Below are 26,927 nucleotides of genomic sequence, written 5' to 3'. Positions count from 1 at the left end.
TAGAGACAGAGTCTCACCTTATCGCCCTTGGTAGAGTGCCGTGGCCTCACACAGCTCACAGCAACCTCCAACTCCTGGGCCCAAGCGATTCTCTTGCCTCAGCCTCCCAAGTAGCTGGGACTACAGGCACCCGCCACAACGCCCGGCCATTTTTTGGTTGCAGTTTGGCCGGGGCCGGGCTTGAACCCGCCACCCTCGGTATATGGGGCCGGCGCCCCACCGACTGAGCCATAGGCGCCGCCCTAACTAGAATATTTTTAACAGTAATAATGTATTAGTATCTTTTTTTTTTTTTTTTTTTGCAGTTTTTGGCCAGGGCCAGGTTTGAACCCCCCACCTCCGGTATTTGGGGCCAGGTTTGAACCCCCCACCTCTGGTATATGGGGGCGGTGCCCTACTCCTTGAGCCACAGGTGCCACCCACTAATTCTTATTTTCTTTCACATACTCTATCTAGCACTTCCTCTCATACTTGTGTGTGTATGTAAGTAAAACCCTTTATTCCAATTTCATCTTTTTGGCTGAACTTTATTATTCTTCTCTCATATGAAAGGCAGCATTAACCAGTCCCAGCCAAACCTTCTTCTCCTTCACCAGCCCCCTCCCACTAGTTATCAACCATTAAAAGACATCTTCCTAAATTTTTGTGGAATTGATTTCTTCTCTATTAGAGTTCCCTTTTGGAAGTCCATTTCTTCGTAAGTCTGGCATGTGAGATTTTAATTGCTCTGCTGCATTTTTCTCTTCTTCAGTCAGTGGTGACAACTAGAAAATAAATGATAAAATCTTTATTTCAAAACCTTTAAAGACTGTTAAATTAGTTTTAGTTTATTTTAGCTTTATCACACCAATATATGTTTCACCAATAGTAAAATGGTATATATGTCACACCAATAGTAAGCTTATACTATATATGTAATTACAAATTTAGGAAGGCAAGGAAAAATACAGAGGGCCATAAAGTTCATGTGCAATTTAAAATGTTGTCTAATTTAGAATTTATGGCCACCCTGTATAGATATTAGGTTATCTATATATGGGTACTAAAATGTTTGAACTTGTAAAGAATTTGCAAGTAAGTTAAAGAAACAGACCAGAAAATCAAACAATTTAGGACTATAATAGAACCAAAAAAATCTTACTTTTAGAATATGGTATGTTTAGATACCATATTCTCTTTTTTTTTTTTTTTGTGGTTTTTGGCCAGGGCTGGGTATGAACCTGCCACCTCCGGCATATGGGACCGGCACCCTACTCCTTGAGCCACAGGCACCACCCTAGATACCATATTCTAAAAGTAAGTTGTCCCTCAGTATCCATTGTGGATTGGTTCCAGGGTACCAAAATCCACAGATGCTCAAGTCCCTTATATAAAATGGTGTCATATTTGCATATAACCTAGGAACATCCTAATACCTAATACAATGTAAATGCCACGTAAACAATTTTTACACTATGTTGTTTAGGGAATAATGACAAGAAGTACTGAACAAGTCTACATGTTCAGTATAGTGGCAGACAACTATGTTTCTTCTGAATATTTTTGGCCATAGTTGATTGAATCCATGGATATGGAGAGCTAATTGTACTTTGAAAAAATAAGAAAAATAGTGTGAAAATTTTCTCATAGAAGTAGAAATGTGGGCTAAATGTTGAAGAATAGATGCTGTAGCTACTATTTATAAATAATAGAAATATATCAAAATAGATGAATAATAAAATCATCATTAGACATTAAATTTCAAAGAAAAGACTTTAGGGCTGACTTATTCAGCAGCTTAACAATGTAAAGACTCAATTTTTTTCATCTCACAGCTCTGATATCCTTAATAGTGCTTTTACCCTTCAGCAGACAGCAAAATGGCTCTAACAACACTCAGTATCACATCTACACAATGTCCAGAAGAAGAAAAGATGCTTTTTCTTCTCAGGGTTCTCTCAGCAGTGAGGAAACTTTTCCTACTTACATACTTCCAGACTTTCTGTCCTATCGTGTCATTTGGGTTACAAACCCATTCCTGAACCAATGCAACTAAAGAAAATCCATTCCCCTTGCCAATCAGAAAAACCCCTAGAACTGAGGATGGTGCCAGTTTCATTCCAGGCTCATGGCTGCCAGAAACAACACTCATCTCAAGAAAGTAGTCACGGGCGGCACCTGTGGCTCAAGGAGTAGGGCGCCAGTCCCATATTGCCAGAGGTGGCGGGTTCAAACCCAGCCCCGGCCAAAAACCAAAAAAAAAAAAAAAAAGAAAGTACAGTCACGTGTTGCTTAACAACAAGGATACATGGTATGGTGTATTGATCCTGGGCTATAAACTTGTACAGCATATCACTGTACTGAGTACTCTAAACAAATGTAATACAATGGTAAATATCTGTATATATAGTCTATCTATTTTTTCTACAGAAAAAAAAAAAAAAACAGTATGGAACAGAATAGAGAACCAAGAAACGACCCAGCTACTTACTGTTATTTGATCTTTGACAAACCAATTAAAAACATTCAGTGGGGAAAAGATTCCCTATTTAACAAATGGTACTGGGTGAACTGGCTGACAACCTGTAGAAGATTGAAACTGGACCCACACCTTTCACCATTAACTAAGATAGACTCTCACTGGATTAAAGCTTTAAACTTAAGACATGAAACTATAAAAATACTAGAAGAGGGCGGCACCTGGTGCTCAAGGAGTAGGGCGCCAGTCCCATATGCCAGAGGTGACGGGTTCAAACCCAGCCCTAGCCAAAAAACCACCAAAAAAAATACTAGGGCGGCGCCTGTGGCTCAGTGAGTTGGTAGCCGGCCCCATATGCCGAGGGTGGCCAGTTCAAACCCAGCCCCGGCCAAACTGCAACAAAAAAATAGCCGGGCGTTGTGGCGGGCGCCTGTAGTCCCAGCTACTCGGGAGGCTGAGGCAAGAGAATCGCGTAAGCCCAAGAGTTAGAGGTTGCTGTGAACCATGTAACGCCACGGCACTCTACCAAAGGTGGTACAGTGAGACTCTGTCTCTACAAAAAAAAAAAAAATACTAGAAGAGAGTGTAGGGAAAACTCTTGAAGAAATTGGCCTGGGCAAATATTTTCTGAGGAGGACCCCCTGAAGCAGCATCAAAAATACACTACTGGGACCTGATCAAACTAAAAAGCTTCTGCACAGCCAAGAACACAGTAAGTAAAGCAAGCAGACAGCCCTCAGAATGGGAGAAGATATTTTCAGGTTATTTCTCTGACAAAGGTTTAATAACCAGAATCCACAGAGAACTCAAACGTATTAGCAAGAAAAGAACAAGTGATCCCATCGCAGGCTGGGCAAGGGACTTGAAGAGAAACTTCTCTGAAGAAGACAGGCGCACGGCCTACAGACATATGAAAAAATGCTCAGCATCTTTTGGGGCAGTGCCTGTGGCTCAAGGAGTAGGGCGCTGGTCCCATATGCCGGAGGTGGAGGGTTCAAACCTAGCCCCGGCCAAAAACCAAAAAAAAAAAAAAAGAAAAAATGCTCAGCATCTTTAATCATCAGAGAAATGCAAATCAAAACTACTTTGAGATATCATCTAACTCCAGTAAGATTAGCCCACATCACAAAAATCCCAGGATCAGAGATGTTGGCATGGATGTGGAAAAAAGGGAACACTTCTACACTGCTGGTGGGATGCAAACTAATACGTTCCTTTTGGAAAGATGTTTGGAGAACACTTAGAGATCTAAAAATAGACCTGCCATTCAATCCTATAATTCCTCTACTAGGTATATATCCAGAAGACCAAAAATCACATTATAACAAAGATATTTGTACCAGAATGTTTATTGCAGCCCAATTCATAATTGCTAAGTCATGGGAAAAGCCCAAGTGCCCATGGATCCACGAATGGATTAATAAATTGTGGTATATGTACACCATGGAATATTATGCAGCCTTAAAGAAAGATGGAGACTTTACCTCTTTCATGTTTACATGGATGGAGCTGGAACATACTCTTCTTAGTAAAGTATCTCAAGAATGGAAGAAAAAGTATCCAATGTACTCATCCCTACTATGAAACTAATTTATGGCTTTCACATGAAAGCTGTAACCCAGCTATATAACCTAAGAATAGGGGAAAGGGGGAGAGGGAGGGAAGATGATGGGCGGTGGGAGGGTGATTGGTGGGATTACACCTACGGTGCATCTTACAAGGGTACATGTGAAACTTAGTAAATGTAGAATATAAATGTCTTTTTTTTTTTTTTTTGTAGAGACAGAGTCTCACTTTATGGCCCTCGGTAGAGTGCCGTGGCCTCATACAGCTCACAGCAACCTCCAACTCCTGGGCTTAAGGCGATTCTCTTGCCTCAGCCTCCCGAGTAGCTGGGACTACAGGCACCCGCCACAACGCCCGGCTATTTTTTGGTTGCAGTTTGGCCGGGGCCGGGTTTGAACCCGCCACCCTCAGTATATGGGGCCAGCGCCCTACGGACTGAGCCATAGGCGCCGCCCAGAATATAAATGTCTTAACACAATAACTAAGAAAATGCCAGGAAGGCTATGTTAACCAGTGTGATGAAAATGTGTCAAACGGTCTATAAAACCAGTGTATGGTGCCCCATGATCGCATTAATGTACACAGCTATGATTTAATAATTAAAAAAAAAAAAGAAAGCTATAACCCAGTTATAACCTAAGAACACTGGGAAGGGGGAGAGGTAGGGGAGGGGAGGGGGAGGATGGGCGGAGGGAGGGTTGATTGGTGGGATCACACTTACGATGCATCTTACAAGGGTACATGTGAAACTTACTAAATGTAGAATATAAATGTCTTTTTTTTTTGCCGGGGCCGGGTTTGAACCCACCACGGCCAGTGGGTTCAAACCACCCAGAATATAAATGTCTTAACACAATAACTAAGAAAATGCCAGGAAGGCTATGTTAACCAGTGTGATGAAAATATGTCAAATGGTATATAAAAACAGTGTATGGGACGGCGCCTGTGGCTCAGTCGGTAGGTAAGGCGCTGGCCCCATATACGGAGGGTGGTGGGTTCAAACCCAGCCCCAGCTGAACTGCAACCAAAAAATAGCTGGGCGTTGTGGCGGGCGCCTGTAGTCCCAGCTACTCGGGAGGCTGAGGCAAGAGAATCGCTTAAGCCCAGGAGTTGGAGGTTGCTGTGAGCTGTGTGATGCCATGGCACTCTACAGAGGGCCATAAAGTGAGACTCTGTCTCTACAAAAAAAAAAAAAAAAAAACAGTGTATGGTGCCCCATGATTGCATTAATGTACACAGCTATGATTTAATAATAACAATAATAATAAAAAGAACTCAAATGCTAAAAAATTAAAATAAAAAAAAGAACTTAAAAAAAAGAAAAGAAAAAATACAGTAAAAATCTAATATTATGACCTTATGAGACCTCCATCATATCCTTCACCAAAACATTATTATGCAGTGAGTGACTGTGTTCCAGTAGTTAAGAAAGGAAAACAGATGCTGAGAAAACAACCAGCCACAGTATCCACAAAAAGAAACTAGGAGCAAAGGCAAAAAGAAGAGAAGCTGAAGGGAAGTTGTACAAAGGTTTCACAAACCATGAACAGGCCAGCTGAAATGAAGGGTTATTTGGGGAATTAATAGTAGGTACAACCTGAAGAATCACTTAAATAGTTATAAATCTGCCTAACTATATAGGTCGTCTCTAAAGAGACTGTCAAATCTGGAACACCCCACACCAACAGATACAGAATCACTAGGGCAGTGCTGTCCAATAAAATTTTCCATGATGCTGAAAATATTCTATATCTGCATTGTCCAATCAGTAATAAAGAACTTAATTTTGAATTTTATTTAGTACTTTAAATTTAAATTTATGTAGCTACATGTGGCCTATATAATAAATTGAACAACCCAGCTCTCAAACAGGTCAAGAACCTATCTGATTCTCATATACAGTTGGTTTGACTGATCAAATTGATATGTGTTCAACATATTGATGTGGATAAAATGAAAAGCAATCATAGGCTGATCACAGTGGCTCATGCCTATAATCCTAGTACTTTGGGAGGCGGAGGCAGGAGGATCACTTGAGACCAGGAGTTCAAGACCAGCCTTAGTAAGAAGTGAGCTCCAATCTTTACAACAAATAAGAAAATTAGCCAGGTGTGGTGGCTACTGCATGTAGTGCCAGGTAATTGAGAGGCTCAGCTCCAGGAGTCTGAGATTGCTGTGAGCTATGAAGTCCTCACTACACTCTACCCCTAGAGACAGAGCAAGATCTTGCTTTAAAAAAGAAAAAAGGGGGTAGCACCTGTGGCTCAGTGAGTAGGGCGCCGGCCCCATATACCGAGGGTAGGGGGTTCAAACCCAGCCCCGGCTGAACTGCAACCAAAAAAATAGCCGGGCACTGTGGCAGGCGCCTGTAATCCCAGCTGCTGGGGAGGATGAGGCAGGAGAATCGCGGAAGCCCAAGAGCTAGAGGTTGCTGTGAGTCCTGTGACATCATGGCGCTCTACTGAAGGCGGTAAAGTGAGACTCTGTCACTACAAAAAAAAAAAAAAAGAAAAGAAAAAAGGATGGGTGGTGCCTATGGCTCAAAGAGTGGGGCGCCACCTCACATATGCTGGAGGTGGCGGGTTCAAACCTGGCCCCAGCCAAAAAAAGAAAGAAAAAGAAAAAAGGAAAGAGAAGACCAATCATATGCTTGCAACCTGAAAAGTTAGGATTCTCTTCTTCTCTCTCAAAAAAAGGGAATTATACTATACTGGCAAGACTTGTTTGTTCTCAATGAATCCATGTTTTTCCTTGTAATAATCACTGTGCAAGAGTTTTCAGATCATCTGTTTATAAACCCTCGACAATTTTTTTCTCTAGGAATTAAGGTCAAGTTAACCTAAAGTTTGTAGGAGCATCAACTGAATAACACATTCTACTTTTTTGTTGTTGTTGTTAGCAGATTTTGGCCGGGGCTAGGTTTGAACACGCCACCTCAGGCATATGGGGCCGGTGCCCTACTCCTTTGAGCCACAGGCGCCGCCCCAACACATTCTACTTTTATTGCCTTTCTTCTTCTTAGTCTATTGTTCCTGGGCCCATACAGTGGCTCACACCTATCATCCTAGCACTCTGGGAGGCTGAGGCAGGTGGATTGCTTGAGCTCACGAGTTAAGACCAGGCTGAGCAAGAGTGAGACCTCGTCTCTAAAAAATAGCCAGGCTGTGGCTAACACCTGTAGTCCTAGCTACTCAGGAGGCTGAGGCAGGAGGATCACTTGAGGCCAAGAGTTTGAGGTTGCTGTGAGCTATGACACTATAGCACTCTATCCAGGGCAAAACAGAATCTGTCTCAAAATAATAATAATAATAATAATAATTTATTGGTATTATTTTCATTTGGGGCTTTTTTTTCTATTTTTTGTTTTGACATAAATTAGTCCCCTCTATTTTTCTTTTGGTGGTTACCTTTATAATTAAGTATATTTAAACCTCAATGTCTTAAATCAGCTAAGAAAGATGAGGAAATTAATATTCCCTTTTCCCATCTCCTTTTCTGTTCTATTTATAATTTAATTTTATCAACTCAAATGCTCTTTTTGAGTATTATCCATTTGGATACATTTTTCTACCCCTCCAAATAAAAGACACTCACTTTGATAAAGATTATAGCAAGATAATACCTAAACAGTTTTGCTTTCTGTTATCTCTAACCGAAGTACCATTTGCCTTAAACAAACTTAACCCTTTTTTGTTCTTCATGCTCCCAAAATAATTTTAGAGGCCATTTTGGTTATTTTAGAAAATTTCAAAGGCCTCAGCTCAATCTAGCCTTTGACTTTGTTAACTATTCTCACAGGTTTATCCCTATCACTAATAAATACCTTTTAATGTTTGAAATTTCTTTACAAATTCTACCTTGCATATCCTAAAAACTCTAGGTTCATAGAGCTATTTTTGGTTATGCAACTCTCTATAGATGTCATTTCTTTTTTATTTTTTTCACATTTGGATCATAAAATTTGTAACAACCTTTTTTTTCCTTTGGAGGCAGAGTTTTGTTGTTGCCCTGGCTACAGTGGTGTCATCATCATAGCTCACTGCAACATCAAACTCCTGGGCTCAAGCAATCCTCCTGCCTCAGCCTCTTGAGTAGCTGAGACTACCAACACGTGCTACAATACCTGATTAATTTTCCTATATTTTGTAAAGACAGGGTCTTGCACTTAATTCAGGATAGTCCCTGCTGAGCTCAAGCAATCCTATCTTGGTCTTCCAGAGTGCTAAGATTACAGGCATAAGCCACATTGCTTGGCCTTAATAATCCTTTTTAATCTTAAACATCTCTGAGAACATTAAGCATCACACCTGTATTTTCTCTGAACTTTTCAACTACTCTCATTTTAAAGTAATAGATTCAAGGCCTACTGTAGCCAACATTTTCCCACTTGACCATCATTAATTCTAAAATATGACCTCCTGGGCAGCGCCTGTGGCTCAGTGGGTAGGGCACTGGCCCCATATACTGAGGGTAGTGGGTTCAAACCTGGCCCCGGCTAAATTGCAACAAAAAAATACCCAGGTGTTGTGGCAGGTACCTGTGGTCCCAGCTACATGGGAGGCTGAGGCAGGAGAATCGCCTAAGCCCAGGAGTTGGCGGTTGCTGTGAGCTGTGATGCCACAGCACTCTACCAAAAGTGATAAAGAGAGATGCTGTCTCTAAAAAAAAAAAAAAAAGACATCCTTCTCCAAGTTTTGTTTTTGGTTTTTGGCAGGGGCTGGGTTTGAACCCGCCACCTCCGGCATACGGGACTGGCGCCCTACTCCTTGAGCCACAGGTGCCGCCCCCAAGTTTTATAACCTATTTTTCATTAATTTCTCCTTAGCTTGATACAAAATGAAAACTCCCTTAGCTTTCTACCAGAAAGATGAACAAAATTATTTCTCATTTCAAATTTTTTTTTTTAACGACAGGGTCTCTGTCTCCCAGGCTAAAACACAGTGGCAAAATCATAGCTCACTGCACCCTTGAACTCCTGGGCTGACATGATCCTCCCACCTGGACTCCCAGAGTGCTACGATTATAGCTGTGACCCACTGCACCCAGCCAGATATTTCTTCTCTTAACTAAATAAAAACCTTTGCAAATATTCAGATGATTGAAATCCCCTATCACTATATAGCTATTTTTCTGTACCTGTAGTCTCAATCAGAAATATACGATCTATTTATTATATCCAGTAGGGGAAATTGTAGTAAATATTCAAAATATCATTTTTCAATCAGTTTCCCACTTGAAATGCGCCCCCTCCTCTGCCAGAGGTTCTATCTCCCTTCTTTCACTTATCTCTCTCTTTTATCATTCAAGAAACCTTATCCTTTTGCTTAAAAAAAAAAAAAAGAAATGGGGCGGCGCCTGTGGCTCAAAGGAGTGGGGTGCCGGCCCCATATGCCGGAGGTGGCGGGTTTAAATCCAGCCCCGGCCAAAAACTGCAAAAAGAAAAAGAAAAGAAAAATACCGTTTTTCTCTTTGTTCATTCACCCAAATTTATTCTGTGCTTTAATAAATTTATGGCTTTCTTTTTTTTTTTTTTGTAGAGACAGAGTCTCACTTTATTGCCCTTGGTAGAGCACTGTGCCATCACAGCTCACAGCAACCTCCAGCTCCTGGGCTCAGGTTATTCCCTTGCCTCAGTTTCCCCAGCAGCTGGGACCACAGGCGCCCACCACAATGCTCGGCTATTTTTTGTTGCAGTTTGGCCAGGGTTGGGTTTGAACCCACCACCCTCGGTATATGGGGTTGGCGCCCTACTCACTGAGCCACAGGTGCCACCCACTTTATGGCTTTCTATGCATATATGTTGTCATATACTTTTGGAACTATACTTAAACTCTGTTCAAGATTTGTTTCTCAAGAATATGATTATATGTTTCTATTGTTAGGCTTTGATCACATAAATAGAAGAATATGTGATTTGAGTTCTATGTATAGAAGTTTATCATATACATGTTTTTGCATGATTTATTAGCATGTGACACCACCATTACTATTTTAAATTCTATTACCCTATTCCCGCTATTCCTTTTTTTTTTTTTAAGACAGTCTCATTTTGTTGCCCTTGGTGAGTGCTGAGCTCACAGCAACCTCAAACTCTTGAGCTCAAGCGACCCACTTGCCTCAGCCTCTCAAGTAGCTGGGACTACAAGGTAACTACCACAACACCCAGCTATTTTTTTAGAGATGAGGTCTCACTCTGACTCAGTCTGGTTTTGAACTCCTGAGCTCAGACAACACCCACCTCAGCCTCCCAGAATGCTAGGATTATAGGCATGAGCCCCTGTACCCAGCCTCCTTTTTTTTGAGACAGAGTCTCACTGTTGCCCTAGGTGGAGTGCTATAGCATCATCATAGCTCACAGTAACCTCAATCTCTTGGTCTCAAGTGATCCTCTTGCACCAGCACAGTGGCTCACACCTATAATCCTAGCACTGTTGGAGGCTGAGGCAGGGGGATTATTTGAGCTCAGGAGTTTTGAGATCAGCCTGAGCAAGACCAAGACCCTGTCTCTAAAAAATAGCCAGGCGTGTGGCTGATGCCTGTAGTCCCAACTTCTTAGGAGGCTGAGTCAAGAGGATTGCTTCAGCCCAAAAGTTTGAGGTTGCTATGAGCTATGATGCCAGGGCACTCTACCCAGGGTAACAAAGTAAGACTCTGTCTCAAAAGAAAAAAAAAAAAGTGATCCTCTTATCTCAGGCTCCTAAGTAGCTGGAACTACAGGTGCCCACCACTACACCCAGCTAGTTTTTTTTTTTTTTTTAACTTTCTTATTTTACTTTATTTTATTGTTATTATTTTTTGGTTACAGTTTGGCTGGGGCCGGGTTTGAACCCGCCACCCTCGGTATATGGGACCAGTGCCCTACTTACTGAGCCACAGGCGCCGCCCCTATACCCAGCTAGTTTTTCTATTTTTAATAGAGACAGGGCTTCTTGCTCAGGCTGATCTTGAACACCTGAGCTCAAGCAAGCCTCCTATCTTGGCCTCTTGGAGTGCTAGGATTACAGGTATGAGCCACGATGCACAGCCTAGCTTTTCTTTCTAAAGCCCTAGCTTTCCTTTCATAGTAAATGAAAATGCTGCCAAATCCTTCAACTGTCAGTTCAAAATCTTAATGCCTATGTTAGTAGCTAACATCTTTTTTCCTACTGCAACATATCTGAAAAGCTGTATACAAATCAGTGATAGAGGCTCACGGTTACAAAGATTCTAACACTAAATGAGATGGGGAATGGAAAATGGAGAAAGTCAGCCCTTTTATCCCTGCCAAGTCACATGAAGAAGAGAACTTAAAAGAAAAAATTTTTTTTTTTTGGTAGAGACAGGGTCTCACTTTATGGCCCTCGGTAGAGTGCCATGGCCTCACACAGCTCACAGCAACCTCCAACTCCTGGGCTTAAGCGATTCTCTTGCCTCAGCCTCCCGAGTAGCTGGGACTACAGACGCCTGCCACAATGCCTGGCTATATTTTGGTTGCAGTTTGGCCGGGGCCGGGTTTGAACCTGTCACCCTCAGTATATGGGGCGGCGCCTTACTGACTGAGCCACAGGCGCCGCCCTAAAAGAAAAATTTTTAAGTAACTGGTATATGCTTTCCAGAATTCTCAGTCTCACTAGCACTTATAGGAACCAGCAGAGCTGGTAATTTTAATAAGTAAGTACAAGCAAGTTTTCTCTTATGCCATAGTTACATAATCGAAGACCACACACCTCTTCATTAACCATGTCAAGTCTATATGTCTATTTTAACATATAAAAGGAGATAACAGCTATTATATCTCAGGGTATGAAGAAAAATCTCATTTCTCCTAATAGGTCAAACTGCTGAATTTCAAAATGTAAATTACTGGGGATTCATCTTTCAAAACCATACTCAGAACTAAAACTATACAAATTCAATTGAAAACATTACCTCCAGGTCTGTTTGCTTTTGTAGTTGTTGTATCATGTTCATAGTCTTATTCACAGTAGCACAAATGCGGCTCTTAGTCTCTTTCTGCTCAACAGCAACTAGTTTGAAGCGTGCATACAAAGTTTGATATCGAGACTTTATCGCTGACAGTTCCTTTAACAGTGTAACTGGACTTTTCTACATCAGAAAAAAAATTAATATACATTAAATTATGAAAAGGTTTTAAGCAATTTTTGAGCAAGAAAAAAATTATGAAAAGGAAAAATTAAGCTTCTTTTAAAGAATTAAAATATTGTATATACAACATAGTTTATCATTCAATTTGAATTCTGTTGAATATTTAATTCTGCAATCATGTGACAGAGTATGGGAGGGGAGGTGGAGAAAAAAGAAGTCTAAGACCTAAGGTGGGCTCAGTGCCTGTAGCTTAGAGGCTAGAGAGCCAGCCACATACACCAGAGCTGAGGAGTTGGAATCTGGCCCAGGGCCTCCTAAACAACAGGAACAACTACAACAAAAAAATAGCAGGGCATTGTGGCAGGCGCCTGTAGTCCCAGCTACTTGGGAGGCTGAGGCAAGGGAATTGCTTAAGCCCCAGAGTTTGAGGTTGCTATGAGCTGTGATGCAACAGCATTCTACCAAGGGTGACATAGTGAGACTCTGTCTCAAAAAAAAAAAAAAAAAAGACCTAAGGTGGCTGTGGCTCACGCCTGTAATCCTAGCACTCTGGGAGGCCAAGGCAGGAAGAGCCCTTGAGCTCCAGAGTTCAAGACCAGCCTGAGCAACATAGTAAGACCTGTTCTCTACTAAATATAGAAAAAATTAGCTGGGAATTGCGGCTGGCACCTGTAGTCTAGCTACTCAGGAGGCTGAGGCAGGAAGATCCCTTGAACCCAAGAGTTTGAGGTTGCTGTGAGCTAGGCTTGATGCCAAAGCACTCTAACCTGGGCAACAGAGTGAGATTCTGTGTCAAGTGAAAGAAAGTAAAGGAAAGAAAGGAAAGAAGGGAAAGAAAAAAGGGGAGGGGAGGGCAGGGGAGAAGAGGGAAGAAAAGGGAAGGGAAGGGAGAAAGAAAGGAAGAAAAGACCTAGCTCCTATTCTCAAGGAATTTATAACCTAGGTTTAGAAACAACCCACGGGGCCAGGCATGGGGTGACTCGTGCCTGTAATCCTAGCACTCTGGGAGGCCGAGACAGGTGGATTGCTTGAGCTCAGGAGTTTGAGACCAGCCTGAGCAAAAAGCAAGACTACTAAAAATAGAAAAACTGAGGCAACAGGATTGCTTGAGCCTAAGAGTTGGAGGTTGCTGTGAGCTATGAAGCCATGGCACTCCACCCAGGGTGACAGCTTGAGACTGTCTCAAAAAAACCATGGAAAAAAATAGCAATAATAAATACCTAATAAGGTTAAATATATAACACTGGATACATAGTTCATAATAATTACATAGTATTTCTGAAATACAATTTTGAATGCTATCCAGTAGAAAATTAAAGGTACTATTTTGATTTTTCTTTATTTTTTTATTTTTTTAGAGACAGAGTCTCACTTTATCACCCTCGGTAGAGTGCCGTGGCGTCACACAGCTCACAGCAACCTCCAACTCCCGGACTTAGGTGATTCTCTTGCCTCAGCCTCCGAGGTAGCTGGGACTACAGGCACCCACTACAACGCCCGGCTATATTTTGATTTTTCTTAAAGAATAAGATAACTTGACACCACTCAATTTCTCAAAAACTTAACTTTCTTCTTCACATTGTACTTCTCAGAACATTCTTCTAAAGGATATGCTTCAATACAACCAGGAAACAAACCAAGACAGAGTAAAACATGTGATCTGATAAAGGAATAAAACCAAGGCAAATATTAAAATGATAGTAAAGAAGTTCAAGAAAGATAGCCAGGCAGAAGCCCTATAGAGCAAGAGGTCAGACTGGAACAGAAGGATAGAACAGAAAGGATGTTTCTTTCCATGGAAGAAAATGAAACTTAGTGAATACAAAGTATGTCTGAAAATATGGAAAAGAGGTATTTGTACACCAATGTTCACAGAAGCATTATTCACAAAGCCAAAGGATGGCAGCAAACCAAATGTCCATTGACAGATAGATAAACATAATGTGGTATATACATACAATGGGATATTATTCACCCTTAAATAGGAAGGACTTTCTGACTGCTACAGTATGGATGAATCTTGAGAACATTATGCTAAGTGAAATACAGTAAGGAGAAATATCATATAATTTTACTTCTTTGAGATACAGTAGTTAAATTTAGAGATATAGAACGTAGAATGGTGGTTGCTAAGGACTGGAGGAGAGGAGGAATGGGAAGTTATTGGGTTTTTTTTTTTTTTTTTTGAGACAGAGTCTCACTTTGTTGCCCAGGGTAGAGTGTCATGGCATCATAGCAAACAAACTCCTCAAACTCTTGGGCTCAAGAGATCCTCTTGCCAGGCAGTGCCTGTGGCTCAGTGGGTAGGGCACCGGCACCATGTACCGAGTGTGGTGGGTTCAAACCCAGCCCTGGCCAAACTGCAACAAAAAAAAGCCAGGCGTTGTGGCGGGCACCTGTAGTCCCAGCTACTCAGGAGGCTAAAGCAAGAGAATCCCCTAAGCCCAGGAGTTAAAGGTTGCTATGAGCTGTGTGACGCCACAGCACTCTACCAAGGGTAATAGAATGAGACTGTCTCTACAAAAAAAAAAAAAAAAGAGAGAGAGAGAGATCCTAGAGATCCTCCTGCCTCAGCCTCCCAAGTAGCTGGGACTACAAGTGCCTGCCACAACACCCAGCTATTTTTAGAAATGAGGTCTCGATCTGGCTCAGGCTGATTTCAAACCTGTAAGCTCAGACAATCCACCCACCTCAGCCTGCCAGAGTGCTAGGATTACAGGCATGAGCCCCCATGCCTCACTGGGAGTTTTATTGTTTAATGGGTACAGAGCTTCAGTTCAGGAAGATGAAAAAGTTTTGAAGATGGATGGCAATGTTATTTGCACAAAGATGATACACTTAATACCACTGAGCTGTATACTTAAAAAAGATTTAAATGGGGTGGCGCCTGTGGCTCAGTGAGAGTAGGGCGCTGGCCCCATATGCCGAGGGTGGCGGGTTCAAACCCAGCCCCGGCCAAACTGCAACCAAAAAATAGCCGGGCGTTGTGGCGGGCACCTGTAGTCCCAGCTGCTCGGGAGGCTGAGGCAAGAGAATCACGTAAGCCCAGGAGTTAGAGTTTGCTGTGAGCCGTGTGACACCACAGCACTCTACCCGAGGGCGGTACAGTGAGACTCTGTCTCTACAAAAAAAAAAAAAAAAAAGATTTAAATGGTAAACTTTAAGTTATGTGTATTTTATTGTAATTTTTTTAAAAAACAAGAATGTGAAATGGTTGACCTGCTTTATAATATTTTGGTGGGCCCTAATACTATTAAACGAGTTGCCACATGGCCAATATGTCCACCCCTAGATATGTATTCAAGAGAAATGAAAACATGTCCATATAAGGGCTTGTACATGAATGTTCATAGCAGCATTACTCATGGTATCCAAAAGACAGAAACAACCCAAATGCCCATCAACTGATGAATAGATAAGAAAATGTAGTATAGCCATACAATAAAATATTATTCAGCTACAAAAAGAAATGAGTCCAAGCATAGTGGCTCACACCTGTAATCCTAGCACTTTGGGAGGCTGAGGCAGGAGGGTCACTTGAGGTCAAAAGTTTTGGACCAGCCAGAACAAGAGCAAGACCAAAAATTAGCCAGGTGTGGTGGCACACACCTTTAATCTCAGCCACTCAGAAGGCTCAGGCAGAAGGATCAATTGTGCTCAGGAATTTATGGTTACTGTAAGCCACCATTGCACTCTCGACCCCTGGGAAGCAGAGCTAGAGACCCTGTCTCAATTTTAAAAAGACAAAAAAGAAAAGAAAAAAAATTAAGGAAAGCAGAGGCAAGAGGACTGCTTGAGGCTAGGAGTTCAAGATTAGCCTGGGCAACACTTCAGAGACCCACCTCCCCAATACCCCCATCTCTAAAAATGCTTTTTTTTTGCAGTTTTTGGCCAGGGGCTGGGTTTGAACCTCTGGCATATGGGGCCAGCGCCCTACCCCTTTGAGCCACAGGTACGGCCCTAAAAATGCTTTTTTTAATTAGCCAGTCATGATGGCACATGCGTGCAGTCTCAAGCAAGCTACAATCTCATCACTGCCGATTCATGCTACCACATGGATGAACCTTAAAAATACGCTAGGTGGCTCAGCGCCTGTAGCTCAAGTGGCTAAGGCGCTAGCCACATACACCATACACCACATATTTGGTGGGTTCAAATCCAGCCCGGGCCTGCCAAACAACAATGACAACCACAAACCAAAAGATAGCCAGGCGTTGTGGTCGGCACCTGTAGTCCCAGCTACTTGGGAAGCTGAAGCAAGAGAATTGCTTAAGCCCAGGAGTTGGAGGTTGCTGTGAGCTGTGATGCCAGAGCACTCTACCAGGAGGCGACAGCTTGAGGCTCTGTCTCAAAAACAAACAAACAAAAAAGTTAGGTGAAAAAGAAACAGACATAAAAGGCCACTTATTATACTACAATTCCATTTATGTGACAGGTTCAGATCACAAATCTATAGAAAGAGAAAATAGATTTGTGGTTACTGGAAGGTGGTGGAGCAGTGAGGAAGGATAATAGGAAATAACTCTAATGAGTTTGGAGTTTCTTTCTGAAGTAATCAAAATGCTCACAAACTGGCCTATTGCAGTGACTCACACCTGTAATCCTACCTCTCTGGGAGGCCCAGGTGGGAGGATTCCTTGAGCTTAAGAGTTGAAGACCAGCCTGAGCAAAAGCCAGACTCCTGCCTCTACTAAAAATAGTAAAGATTAGCCAAACGTGGTGCCACATGACAGTAGTCCCAGCTACTCGGAAAACTAAGTAAGGATTCCTTAAGCCCAGAAGTGTGAAGCTGCTATGAGCTAGGCTGAGGCCATGGTGCCGGAGGAACAGAGCGAGACTCAGTCTCAAAAAAAAAAAAGTAGGTGGCGCCTGTGGCTCAAAGGGGTAAGGCGCTGGCCCCATATACCGGAGGTGGTAGGTTCAAACCCAGCCCTGGCCAAAAACTGCAAAAAAAAAAAAGTAGTGACAAATTTCACTGACTCCTAGTACAATCTCTCCAGTATGCCATGACCAAACTTCGAACACAAGATTTTAAGATTCTAAAACGTGGCTCGGTGCCTGTAGCTCAGTGGTTAGGGTGCTGGCCACATACACCAGGGCTGGCAGGTTCAAACCTGGCCCGGGCCTGTTAAACAACAATGACAATAAAAATATAGCCAGGTGTAGTAGCGGGTGCCTGTAGTCCCAGCTACTTGGGAGGCTGACCCAAGAGCATTGTCTAAGCCCAAGAGTTTGAAGTTGCTGTGAGCTGTGATGCCACAGCACTTTACCAAGGGTAACATAGTAAGACTCTGCCTCAAAAAAAAAAATCTACAGGGCGGTGCCTGTGGCTCAGTCGGTGAGGCGCCGGCCCCATATACCGAGGATGGCGGGTTCAAACCCAGCCCCGGCTGAACTGCAACAAAAAAATAGCCAGGCGTTGTGGCGGGCGCCTGTAGTCCCAGCTAGTCGGGAGGCTGAGGCAAGAGAATCGCTTAAGCCCAGGAGTTGGAGGTTACTGTGAGCTGTGTGAGGCCACGGCACTCTACCGAGGGCCATAAAGTGAGACTCTGTCTCTACAAAAAAAAACAAAAAAACTACAACTGTAATATAATTCTTATCTATTATTATTAGAAATACTTTTAGAGGGTGGCGCCTGTGGCTCAAGGAGTAGGGCACCGGTCCCATATGCTGGAGGTGGCAGGTTCAAACCCAGCCCCGGCCAAAAAGCACAAAAAAAAAAAAAAAAGAAATACTTTTAGAATATTCTTTTTTAAAATATTCTGTTAAAAATATTATTTTTTTAAAGGTTTATTTAATTTGCAGATTACCTTGCCTGCTGAATCAGGATGATTAGTCTTGATTTCATATTCCAGCCTATACTGAATGTAATCCAGATCAGAGTCAGCTTTCTGGAACTAAAGAACAGCACAAATCATCATTTTGTAAACCAAAACAGTTATTAGTAAACATGATACTTTATTCTTTCTTTCCCCTTTATATTTATTAGAATTTAACATTATGTGATACATACTAATTTGAAAATGTGGAAATAAATACATAAAACAATAAATAGCCGGGCGTTGTGGCGGGCGCCTGTAGTCCCAGCTGCTCAGGAGGCTGAGGCAAGAGAATCGCGTAAGCCCAAGAGTTAGAGGTTGCTGTGAGCCGTGTGACGCCATGGCACTCTACCCGAGGGCGGTACAGTGAGACTCTGTCTCTACAAAAATAAAAAAAAATAAAAAATAAAAGAAATACATAAAACATCTGTTATCCATAATACTTATGCTCCAATAAAAATGTTAAAACTAGTTACTGTTTTGAAAGTCATTTTCTCTGTGCTTTCCTCTTGGATTTTGAGCCAAAATTAAAATACTAAGTAACCACTGTCATTTATTAACACAAAAAATAATGATTTCAAGAACTCGCTAGCATCACTGATACTCTCGAAACTTAGGCAGGATTTTTCTACCTATGGCAGGGAATATGGTTTCAAGTTAAAAAGCAGAATAAATTTATTTCAGGACTCTCTCATTCTTACCTTATTTGCAACTCCATTTAAAAAAAAAAAAAAGCTACAGACCTGTGCCACCAAAATTAAAGAGCGTAAAGAGTCACCAACAGTACAAGAAAAGTTTTAGGAGTAATTGTTTGAATAATTCCGATTTACTAAACTATAGGACCTTGATGTGTAATAAACCTCTAAGGGAAATAAAAAGGGGAGAACTGCCACAGGTCACTGGGGATATAGGATGACTGAATTAGAATGAAAAGTTACATTTAAAAATATCAATATTTGGAATATCTTGAAGTTATTGAAAATGATACTATATGCAATGCAGTGACTAGAGTCAAAAAGAAGTTATAAGGGCGGCACCCGTAGCTCAGTGGGTAGGGCACTGGCCACCAAGCTGGTGGGTTTGAACCCAGCCTGGGCCAGCTAAACAATGACAACTGCAACAAAAAAATAGCCAGGCACTGTAGCAGGCACCTGTAATCCCAGCTACTTGGGAGGCTGAGGCAACAGAATCACTTAAGCCCAAGAGTTTGAAGTTGCTGTGAGATATGAGGCGACGCCGCTCTACTGAGGGCAATGTGGTAAGACTCTGTCTCAAAAAAACAAACAACAGGCGGCGCCTGTGGCTCAGTGAGTAGGGCGCCGGCCCGTATGCCGAGGGTGGCGGGGTCAAACCCAGCCCCAGCCAAACTGCAACGAGAAAATGGCCAGGTGCTATGGCGGGCACCTGTAGTCCCAGCTACTCGGGAGGCTGAGGCAGGAGAATCGCTTAAGCCCAGGAGCTGGAGATTGCTGTGAGCTGTGTGATGCCACGGCACTCTACCAAGGGCCACAAAGTGAGACTCTGTCTCTAAAAAAACAAACAAACAACAAAAAAAAAGTTACACTATGTTGGGCAGCGCCTATGGCTCAAGAAGTAGGGTGCTGGCCCCATATACCAGAGGTGGCTGGTTCAAACCCGGCCCCGGCCAAAAAAACTGCAAAAAAAAAAAACTTACAGTATGTTTATTGTTGGTGGAATTGGAATATTCCTAATATAAAAATGATAAATGCTTGAGGTGATGGACACCCCAATTACTTTGATTTGATTAATAAACATTGTATGCCTGTATCAAAACATCTCATGTATCCTGTAAATATATACAATTATTAGGTATTCATAATAATTAAAAATAGAAATAATTTTTTGCCAGGCATGGTGGCTCACGCCTATAATCCCTAGCACCTGGGAGGCTGAGGAGGGTGGACTGCCTGAGCTCATAGGTTCAAGACCAGCCTGAACCAGAGACCTCGTCCCTAAAAAAAATAGCCAGGCAGTGTGGCTGGCACCTGTAGTCCTAGCTATTTGGGAGGCTGAGGCAAGAGAATAACTTAAACCCAAGACTTTGAGGTTGCTGTAGCTGTGACGCCACAGCACTCTACCCAGGGCAACAAAATGAAACTCTGTCTCAAAAAAAGAAAAAGGCACTATACAAACAACTATTGCAGATAACCTTTCACTTTTTTTTTTTTTTTGGCAGGGGCTGGGTTTGAACCCGCCACCTCTGGCATATGGGGCCTGCGCCCTACTCCTTTGAGCCACAGGTGCCACCCAGGTTTCACTTTTTACATAATTCTGTACTTTGCAGGAAGCAGGTATTATTTTTATGATCTTAATAAAGGCCATTACTGTTTTAAATGATAATGTAGACAGATTTAGCCCTTACTGTTAAAATTTTTTTTTTGCAGTTCTGGCAGGGGCTAGGTTTGAACCTGCCACCTCTGGGTATATGGGGCCAGCGCCCTACTCCTTTGAGCCACAGGCGCCGCCCCTACTGTTTTAAATGATAATGTAGACATGCCAATGTATTTATGACTTGTTAAAACAAAAATAGCATTGACTATGGTTAAGACCTCTATTTGAAAAATATGTGTGTACATATAGAAAAACTAGGGTGGCACCTGTGGCTCAAAGGAGTAGCGCACCAGCCCCATATGCCAGAAGTGGCGGGTTCAAACCCAACCCTGGCCAAAAATGCAAAAAAAAAAAAAGAAAAACTGGAAACCAGTGTTAAAAGTGGTTTGTTTCTGAATGTGGTATAATTCATAAATTATTCTTAGCTTCTTGAAATTCTCTACATTTTTTTTTTTTTTTTGAGACAGAGCCTCAAGCTGTCGCCCTGGGTAGAGTGCTGTGACATCACAGCTCACAGCAACCTCAAACTCCTGGGCTCAAGCGATTCTCCTGCCTCTGCCTCCCAAGTAGCTGGGACTACAGGCACCCGCCCCAATGCCTGAGCAATACAGTGAGATGCTGTGATGGCACCTGTGGCTCAAAGGAGTAGGGCGCTGGCCCCATATGCTGGAAATGGCAGGTTCAAACCCAGCCATGGCCAAAAACTGCAAAAAATAAATAAATAAATAAATAAAAGGAAAAATTAGGTAGGCATGGTAGGATAATGCCCACAGTCCTATCTTTTCAGGAGGCTGAGACACAAGGATTGTTTTAGCCTAGGAGTTGTTGGTTACATACAGTGAGCTACGCCGATGATGCTACCTCACTCTAGCCCAGGCAACAGAGTGAGATTTTGTCTCAAAAAACAATAAAAATTCTTAGGTTTTAAACTCAAGCTTTTCCTACATAATACATAAAATTAATGCCAATTAAGACTTAAGAATTGGGGCAAGTTACCAAAGGAAGTATGCAGCAGAGATTGTTTGCATCACTTAAATTAGTTCATCATAAAACTCAAATAAAACCTAAGACTTACCAGAACCTATACAAATCTTTAACAGAAAGCAAGCAAATTATAAAGATACTGCTCAGACAAGCTGTAACAACTTAGATATAAAAAGCATTCTCTCAATGTGTTCATACTACAATATAATAGTTTTTAATTCGTTTTTTTCAAATTGTGACTTTCTTAAAGAAACACTGTAAGTTATAAAATTACGGTTTTCGGCAACAAATATGGTAGTAAATTATTCACAGATACTGAAGAAAGACATAAGGGAAGAATCAAAATTCTGGCGTGCATACTGCTTTCAGATGCTTTGACAATACTATTGCACTGCTAGCTGTAAAGTACAGTAGTGCAATAAAGTCAGAGCATTCGTTAGCAGTAATAAGTAGGAAAAGAATACAAAAACATCTTGCATCAGTTGAAGCTTCAGTGTGAAAAGAATTTAAAGTAGGGTTGCCATTTTGAACAGAAAACATCCAAAAACAAAAAACATTTATATTAACGTTTACAAAGAAAGAATAAGACTTAAATAACAAAGTGATATTGTTTTTTGATGACTAATACACAAATAACATTCAAATGGAAACATGTATAAGGAAAGAAATGTATATGGAAAGGAATTTTGTAAGTATTTTCTAAGCCTTAGTGGTAATTAACATAGTTATTGCTAATACCTTAAGATTGGTATTAGCAAAACTGTTATAATTACTACTAAGGCAAAGTTGTGAAAAATATTTCTATTCTCTGCAGAGATTCTGATTAGCTCATTCTCCAAGGCAACTGATTAACTGCCATATAAAAGGAGCCTTTTGAATAAAAACATTAAAGAAAACAAATGAAAACTAAAATAAGTTTTTCAATCTTTTCATACTCAATCTATCATTTTGGAATCTAAACTTGTAAACCAGGGCTATTATAACAAGAGACTGCCAGGGAGGTAGTCAGCGTGATCTGAAAGGAACGACATTACCTCTATCTAAATGTATAGTAGCAATGAAAAAGAAGTGTCATCAAGAAAAGAAAAAAGTAGGGCGGCGCCTGTGGCTCAGTCGGTAAGGCGCCGGCCCCATATACCGAGGGTGGCGGGTTCAAACCCGGCCTCGGCTGAACTGCAACCAAAAAATAGCTGGGTGCTGTGGCGGGCGCCTGTAGTCCCAGCTACTCGGGAGGCTGAGGCAAGAGAATCGCTTAAGCCCAGGAGTTGGAGGTTGCTGTGAGCTGTGTGAGGCCACGGCACTCTACCAAGGGCCATAAAGTGAGACTCTGTCTCTACAAAAAAAAAAAGAAAAGAAAAAAGTAAAGAAATACCATGGAAGAAGATTTTAAAATTTTGCTTAACTCCTAAGATACCTTAAATATAGGAAGAGAGTATCTCCATTTCCTTCAAACTTAGAAATATCAAAGAGAAAATAATGACCGAAGGGGGTGGGAGTTTCAAGCCAAATGAACATTCCAACCTTTTAACTGGTAAGACTACATTCAAAAGTTAGATGTAAACTTCATTAATAGAAATAGTATCATAGTATCACATTGCATCACCTTTCGTGTACAATCAGTAGTAGTACTACAAAAGGAGACCGCTAGACAAATACCACTCAATAAGTGAAGAGAAAAAAGAGAACAAAGATTGTCCTACAATGAGTTTATTCTTCCATTAGTAACGTTGACTGATGCAAAAATACATTTTCATTATTTTTACCAACCTCTCTTTAAATGGTTCAGTTCAGCTACTTAGTTGGATTGAGCATACTAAGAAATGGATTCATGTTCAGGACAGCTGGAACATGAGTGTCTTGTACTCAAATCTTGGGGCACATAACTCAAATTATTGAATATTTAACTCTGCTAACCAAGTATCAGGTTTTAAAGACAAATGTTTAAAAGAGAAATGTTTGCCTTTCTGAACTGGAAGTTAATACAAACAAGAAATATGAAAAATTTTTGCATTAAAATTAGGCTAGGCTGGGTGAGATGGCTCAAGCCTGCAATCCTAGCACTCTGGGAAACCGAGATGAGAGGACTGCCTGAGCTCAGTAGTTCTAGACCAGCCTGAGCAAAAGCAAGACCCCTTTTCTACTAAAAACTAGCCAGCCTGGGCACTACTGGGCACCAGTAGTTCCAGCTACTCAGAAAGTTGAGGCAAGGGGATCATTTGAGCTCAGGAGTTTGAGGTTGCTAGGTTGGCCACAGCACTCAACCCCAGGGTGAGTCAGACTGTCTCAAAAACAAAAACAAAAAAACAATTTTTTCCTTCTTTTTGAGACAAAACAGCTGCACTGTTTTAATGGGATCTTAGCTTACTGCAACCTTGAACTCCTGGGCTCAACTGATCCTCCTGCCTCAGTCTCCTGAGAGACTGGGAACTACAGGCATTTGTCACCATACCATGTAATTTTTTTTTTCTTTTTTGAGACAGAATCTCACTCAATTGCCCAGGCTAGAGTGCCATGACATCAGCTTTCCTCATAGCAACTTAAAACTCTTGGGTTTAAGCAATCTTCTTGTCTCAGCCTCCTGGATAGCTGGGTCTACGGACACCCATCAACAGTGCTGGGTTAATTTTTCTGTTGTATTTTTTAAAGTAGAGATGGGTCTTGCTCTTGCTCAGGCTGGTCTGGAACTACTGAGCTCAAGCAATCCTCCTACCCTGGCCTTCCAGAGTACTAGGATTATAGGCATGACCCACTGGGCCCAGCATCTCTGACCCCCGCAAATTTTATTTTTTATATGTATCTTTTTTTGAGACAGTCTCACTATGCTGCCCTTGGTAGAGTGCCGTTGCGTCACAGCTCACAGCAACCTCAAACTCCTGGGCTTAAGCAATTCTCTTGCCTCAGCCTCCCAAGTAGCTGGGACTACAGGTACCCACCACAGTGCCCGACTATTTTTTGTTGCCCCGACTATTTTTTGTTGCAGTTGTCATTGTTTAGCTGGTCTGGGCCAGGTTGGAACCCACCAACTTGGGTGTATGTGGCCAGAGCCCTACCCTACCACTGAACTACGGGTGCCGAGCCCCTCTGCAAATTTTAAAAACAATTTTTTTTTTTTTTTTGCAGTTTTTGGCCAGGGCTGGGTTTGAACCCACTACCTCCGGCATATGGGGCAGGCGCTCTACTCCGTTGAGCCACAGGCGCCACCCTCAAAACAATTTTTTTAGTAGAGACAAAGCCATGTTGCCCAGGCTGGTCTTGATTGAACTCCTGGCCCCACCTCTGCCTCCCAAAGGGCTGGGATTATTAGGCATGTCACTGTGATGGGGCCTGGATCTTTTCAAAGTAAAATAGTATTCATTCTCTTTTCACCTATCAAATAATTAATACTGGTTCCTTAGCAAATCCTTTATTTAAGTAATGTAAAATAAAAAATGAGAAGATTGCAAAGGAAATGATTTTCCTTTAAAATATTAGAAACTAAACCAGTTCATAGACATAACATTTTTTTCTAAGAGTACATGGCAAATCTGAAGGTGAGAGGCATTGTCTTAAATCTAGTCAATATCAAGCAGTAATATTAAAAACCATGATTAAGGCTTGGCACCTATGGCACAGTGGTTACAACGCTGCTGGCCACATGCACCGAGGCTGGTGGGTTCGAACCCAGCCTGGGCCAGCTAAACAACAATAACAATTGCAACAAAAAAATAGCTGGGCGTCGGGGCGGTAAAATGAAATTATAATAACATTCTGTGTGTTTGTAAAAAGGCAGTTAATGATACAAATAAAACTTTGAACAAAAGTTCATGACTACAGGTTTGAAGATCTGCAGAAAATCCTTCTTCTCTTTTCTCTCTTCCCTGCCATTTCTCCCTACTCCTCTTCATCCTCACACCCCCTCCACAAAATTTCAAACACAAGATGTTAGTAATAACTGAAAGCCTTCAAATCAAATTTGTACATGAGAGGAATGGGGGATAAGAGTAGCACGGAGTTTCTTCCAAGATCACAGTCCTTTTCAAGGTAGAAGTTAGGGACCCAAGACTCAGCTGGAGGGCAGCACAGGCGCAAATGATACCTAAGCAGTAATGTCAGGGGTCGGCGGGGGATGAGGAGGAACGGATTTCGGATGGAAGGAATAAGTTTATGTATTTTCTTTTACTCAATCTTGTTATTTTCTTCAACAAGCAAGCAAATAATAATAATAGCAATAATAACCCGACAGGAGCTTCCTCCAAATTCTATGCTTTTCAAGAGGCCAGCCCAATCTGAAAAAAATGACAACGCAGGATAAAAAGTACGGAAGACAGAACAAAAGAACTAAGAAAGAAAAAAGCGCGGGCGATCAACCTAGGAGTCTAGAAACCCGAAGGAGGGGAATAAAGAGGACGAATGAGGAAAAGATCCTTAAAAATCTTAAGCTAGATGGACAACCTACCAGCTTGGTGCCCTCGTGCAGGCCAAACACGCTAGCAACAACGAGTCCTCTCCAGTTCTCCGCCCCCTCCCTCTACTTTCACAGATGAATGAAACTGGAAAACTACACAGCAAGGTGCTTTCCCTGTCCCGGTCGCGCCGGCCCTCTAGGAAGAACTCGTGGTTCACATCCCCATAGCTCACACTGCTCCGTCGCCCCAGGTTTGTCAGCTCTGGGCCAAACAGAAATGAGTCTAGGGGCTTCCCTGGTCGCTTTAGGAGCTTGTGCACAAGTCTAGCACCCTTTCTCGGACTTTCTCAGTCCGCCATTGAGAACGTGAACTAAAGGGATTTCTCCCCGCTTTCCTTGGTTTGTTCTCTACCCCACCCACCATCCCCTTTTTCGGGAGTGTGAACGACCTTTCTTATTCTTGGGGCGTTTAGGACTTTCCAGTCACATCTTTTTTTTTTTTTGGTGGAAACATGGAACGCTGGCTGTCTGCACCAGGCGCAGCTCCTTGAGAAATGGAAAGGTGAGGGCAAGGAATAAGAAATTCCAAAGGCCGCGCGGACCCTCAGCATCTCCCGCCATTTCCCTCTCGAGTTTCCCGGATGTAACCCCTTCCCCCGCAGCGGTTTAGACTGGAGACGGTGGCGGCTCCCTTTGGTGCAGGAGGAGGGAACTAGATGCTGGTCCAGCCTCCGCCGACGAGAGTTTCCAGCGACTCCAAATTGCGCCCCAACTTCGGGGCTATTGGGGAAAAATAAACTACCCAGCAGATCGCCTTCGCTTTGCACTCACCATCAGTTCCAGCTTATCCACCTCCGCCTCCATGTTGAATAGTTGACATTCCTCAGACCGTGGCGGCACTTAAGCCACGAGCCGTACTAGCACTGAGGCTCTCTATTGGACAGCTGTCACTCAAAGTCTGGTACTCATTGGCTCATGCTTTCCACCAGCTCCCGCCCATTGGGGACTGGGTAACGCCCCACCGCATGAAACAAATTTTACTGTTGGGCAGAGACACAAAACGCCGCAGGAGTATTGGCTGCTGTATACATTTCTTTTCCCATTGGCTACCGCCTCTTCTCTACCTTCAATTTCATAGTTAGGGCTTGGGAGATAACGGCTTGCGATTGGTACAATCAGAAGACGAGCCAACCAATTACACAAGAGTTTCCACCGACACCCTAGGGGAGTGACACACCTTCTTTCCTCTACTGCTATCCCTCCGGGTCTTTCCCGCCTT

The 26,927-nt window shown here is 42.3% G+C and overlaps 1 protein-coding gene across 1 annotated transcript; it reads right to left on the bottom strand.

Moving 5' to 3' along the window:
- Positions 1–393: 393 nt before the first annotated feature.
- On the bottom strand, positions 394–26,597 carry SKA2 (spindle and kinetochore associated complex subunit 2). The gene is made up of 4 exons (XM_053567802.1): positions 26,480–26,597; positions 17,920–18,006; positions 11,933–12,109; positions 394–764 (listed from the first exon to the last, which is right to left on the bottom strand). Exons 1-4 carry the CDS (start codon positions 26,510–26,512, stop codon positions 636–638), a joined length of 426 nt encoding a protein of 141 aa, XP_053423777.1. The 5' UTR covers positions 26,513–26,597; the 3' UTR covers positions 394–635.
- Between the last annotated feature and the right edge of the window lie 330 nt (positions 26,598–26,927).

This window comes from Nycticebus coucang, chromosome 18, assembly GCF_027406575.1.
Source record: "Nycticebus coucang isolate mNycCou1 chromosome 18, mNycCou1.pri, whole genome shotgun sequence".
NCBI classification, from domain to species: Eukaryota; Metazoa; Chordata; class Mammalia; order Primates; family Lorisidae; genus Nycticebus; species Nycticebus coucang.
Note: the sequence above shows the minus strand (reverse complement) of the source record. Positions and strands in the feature narration are given on the sequence as shown.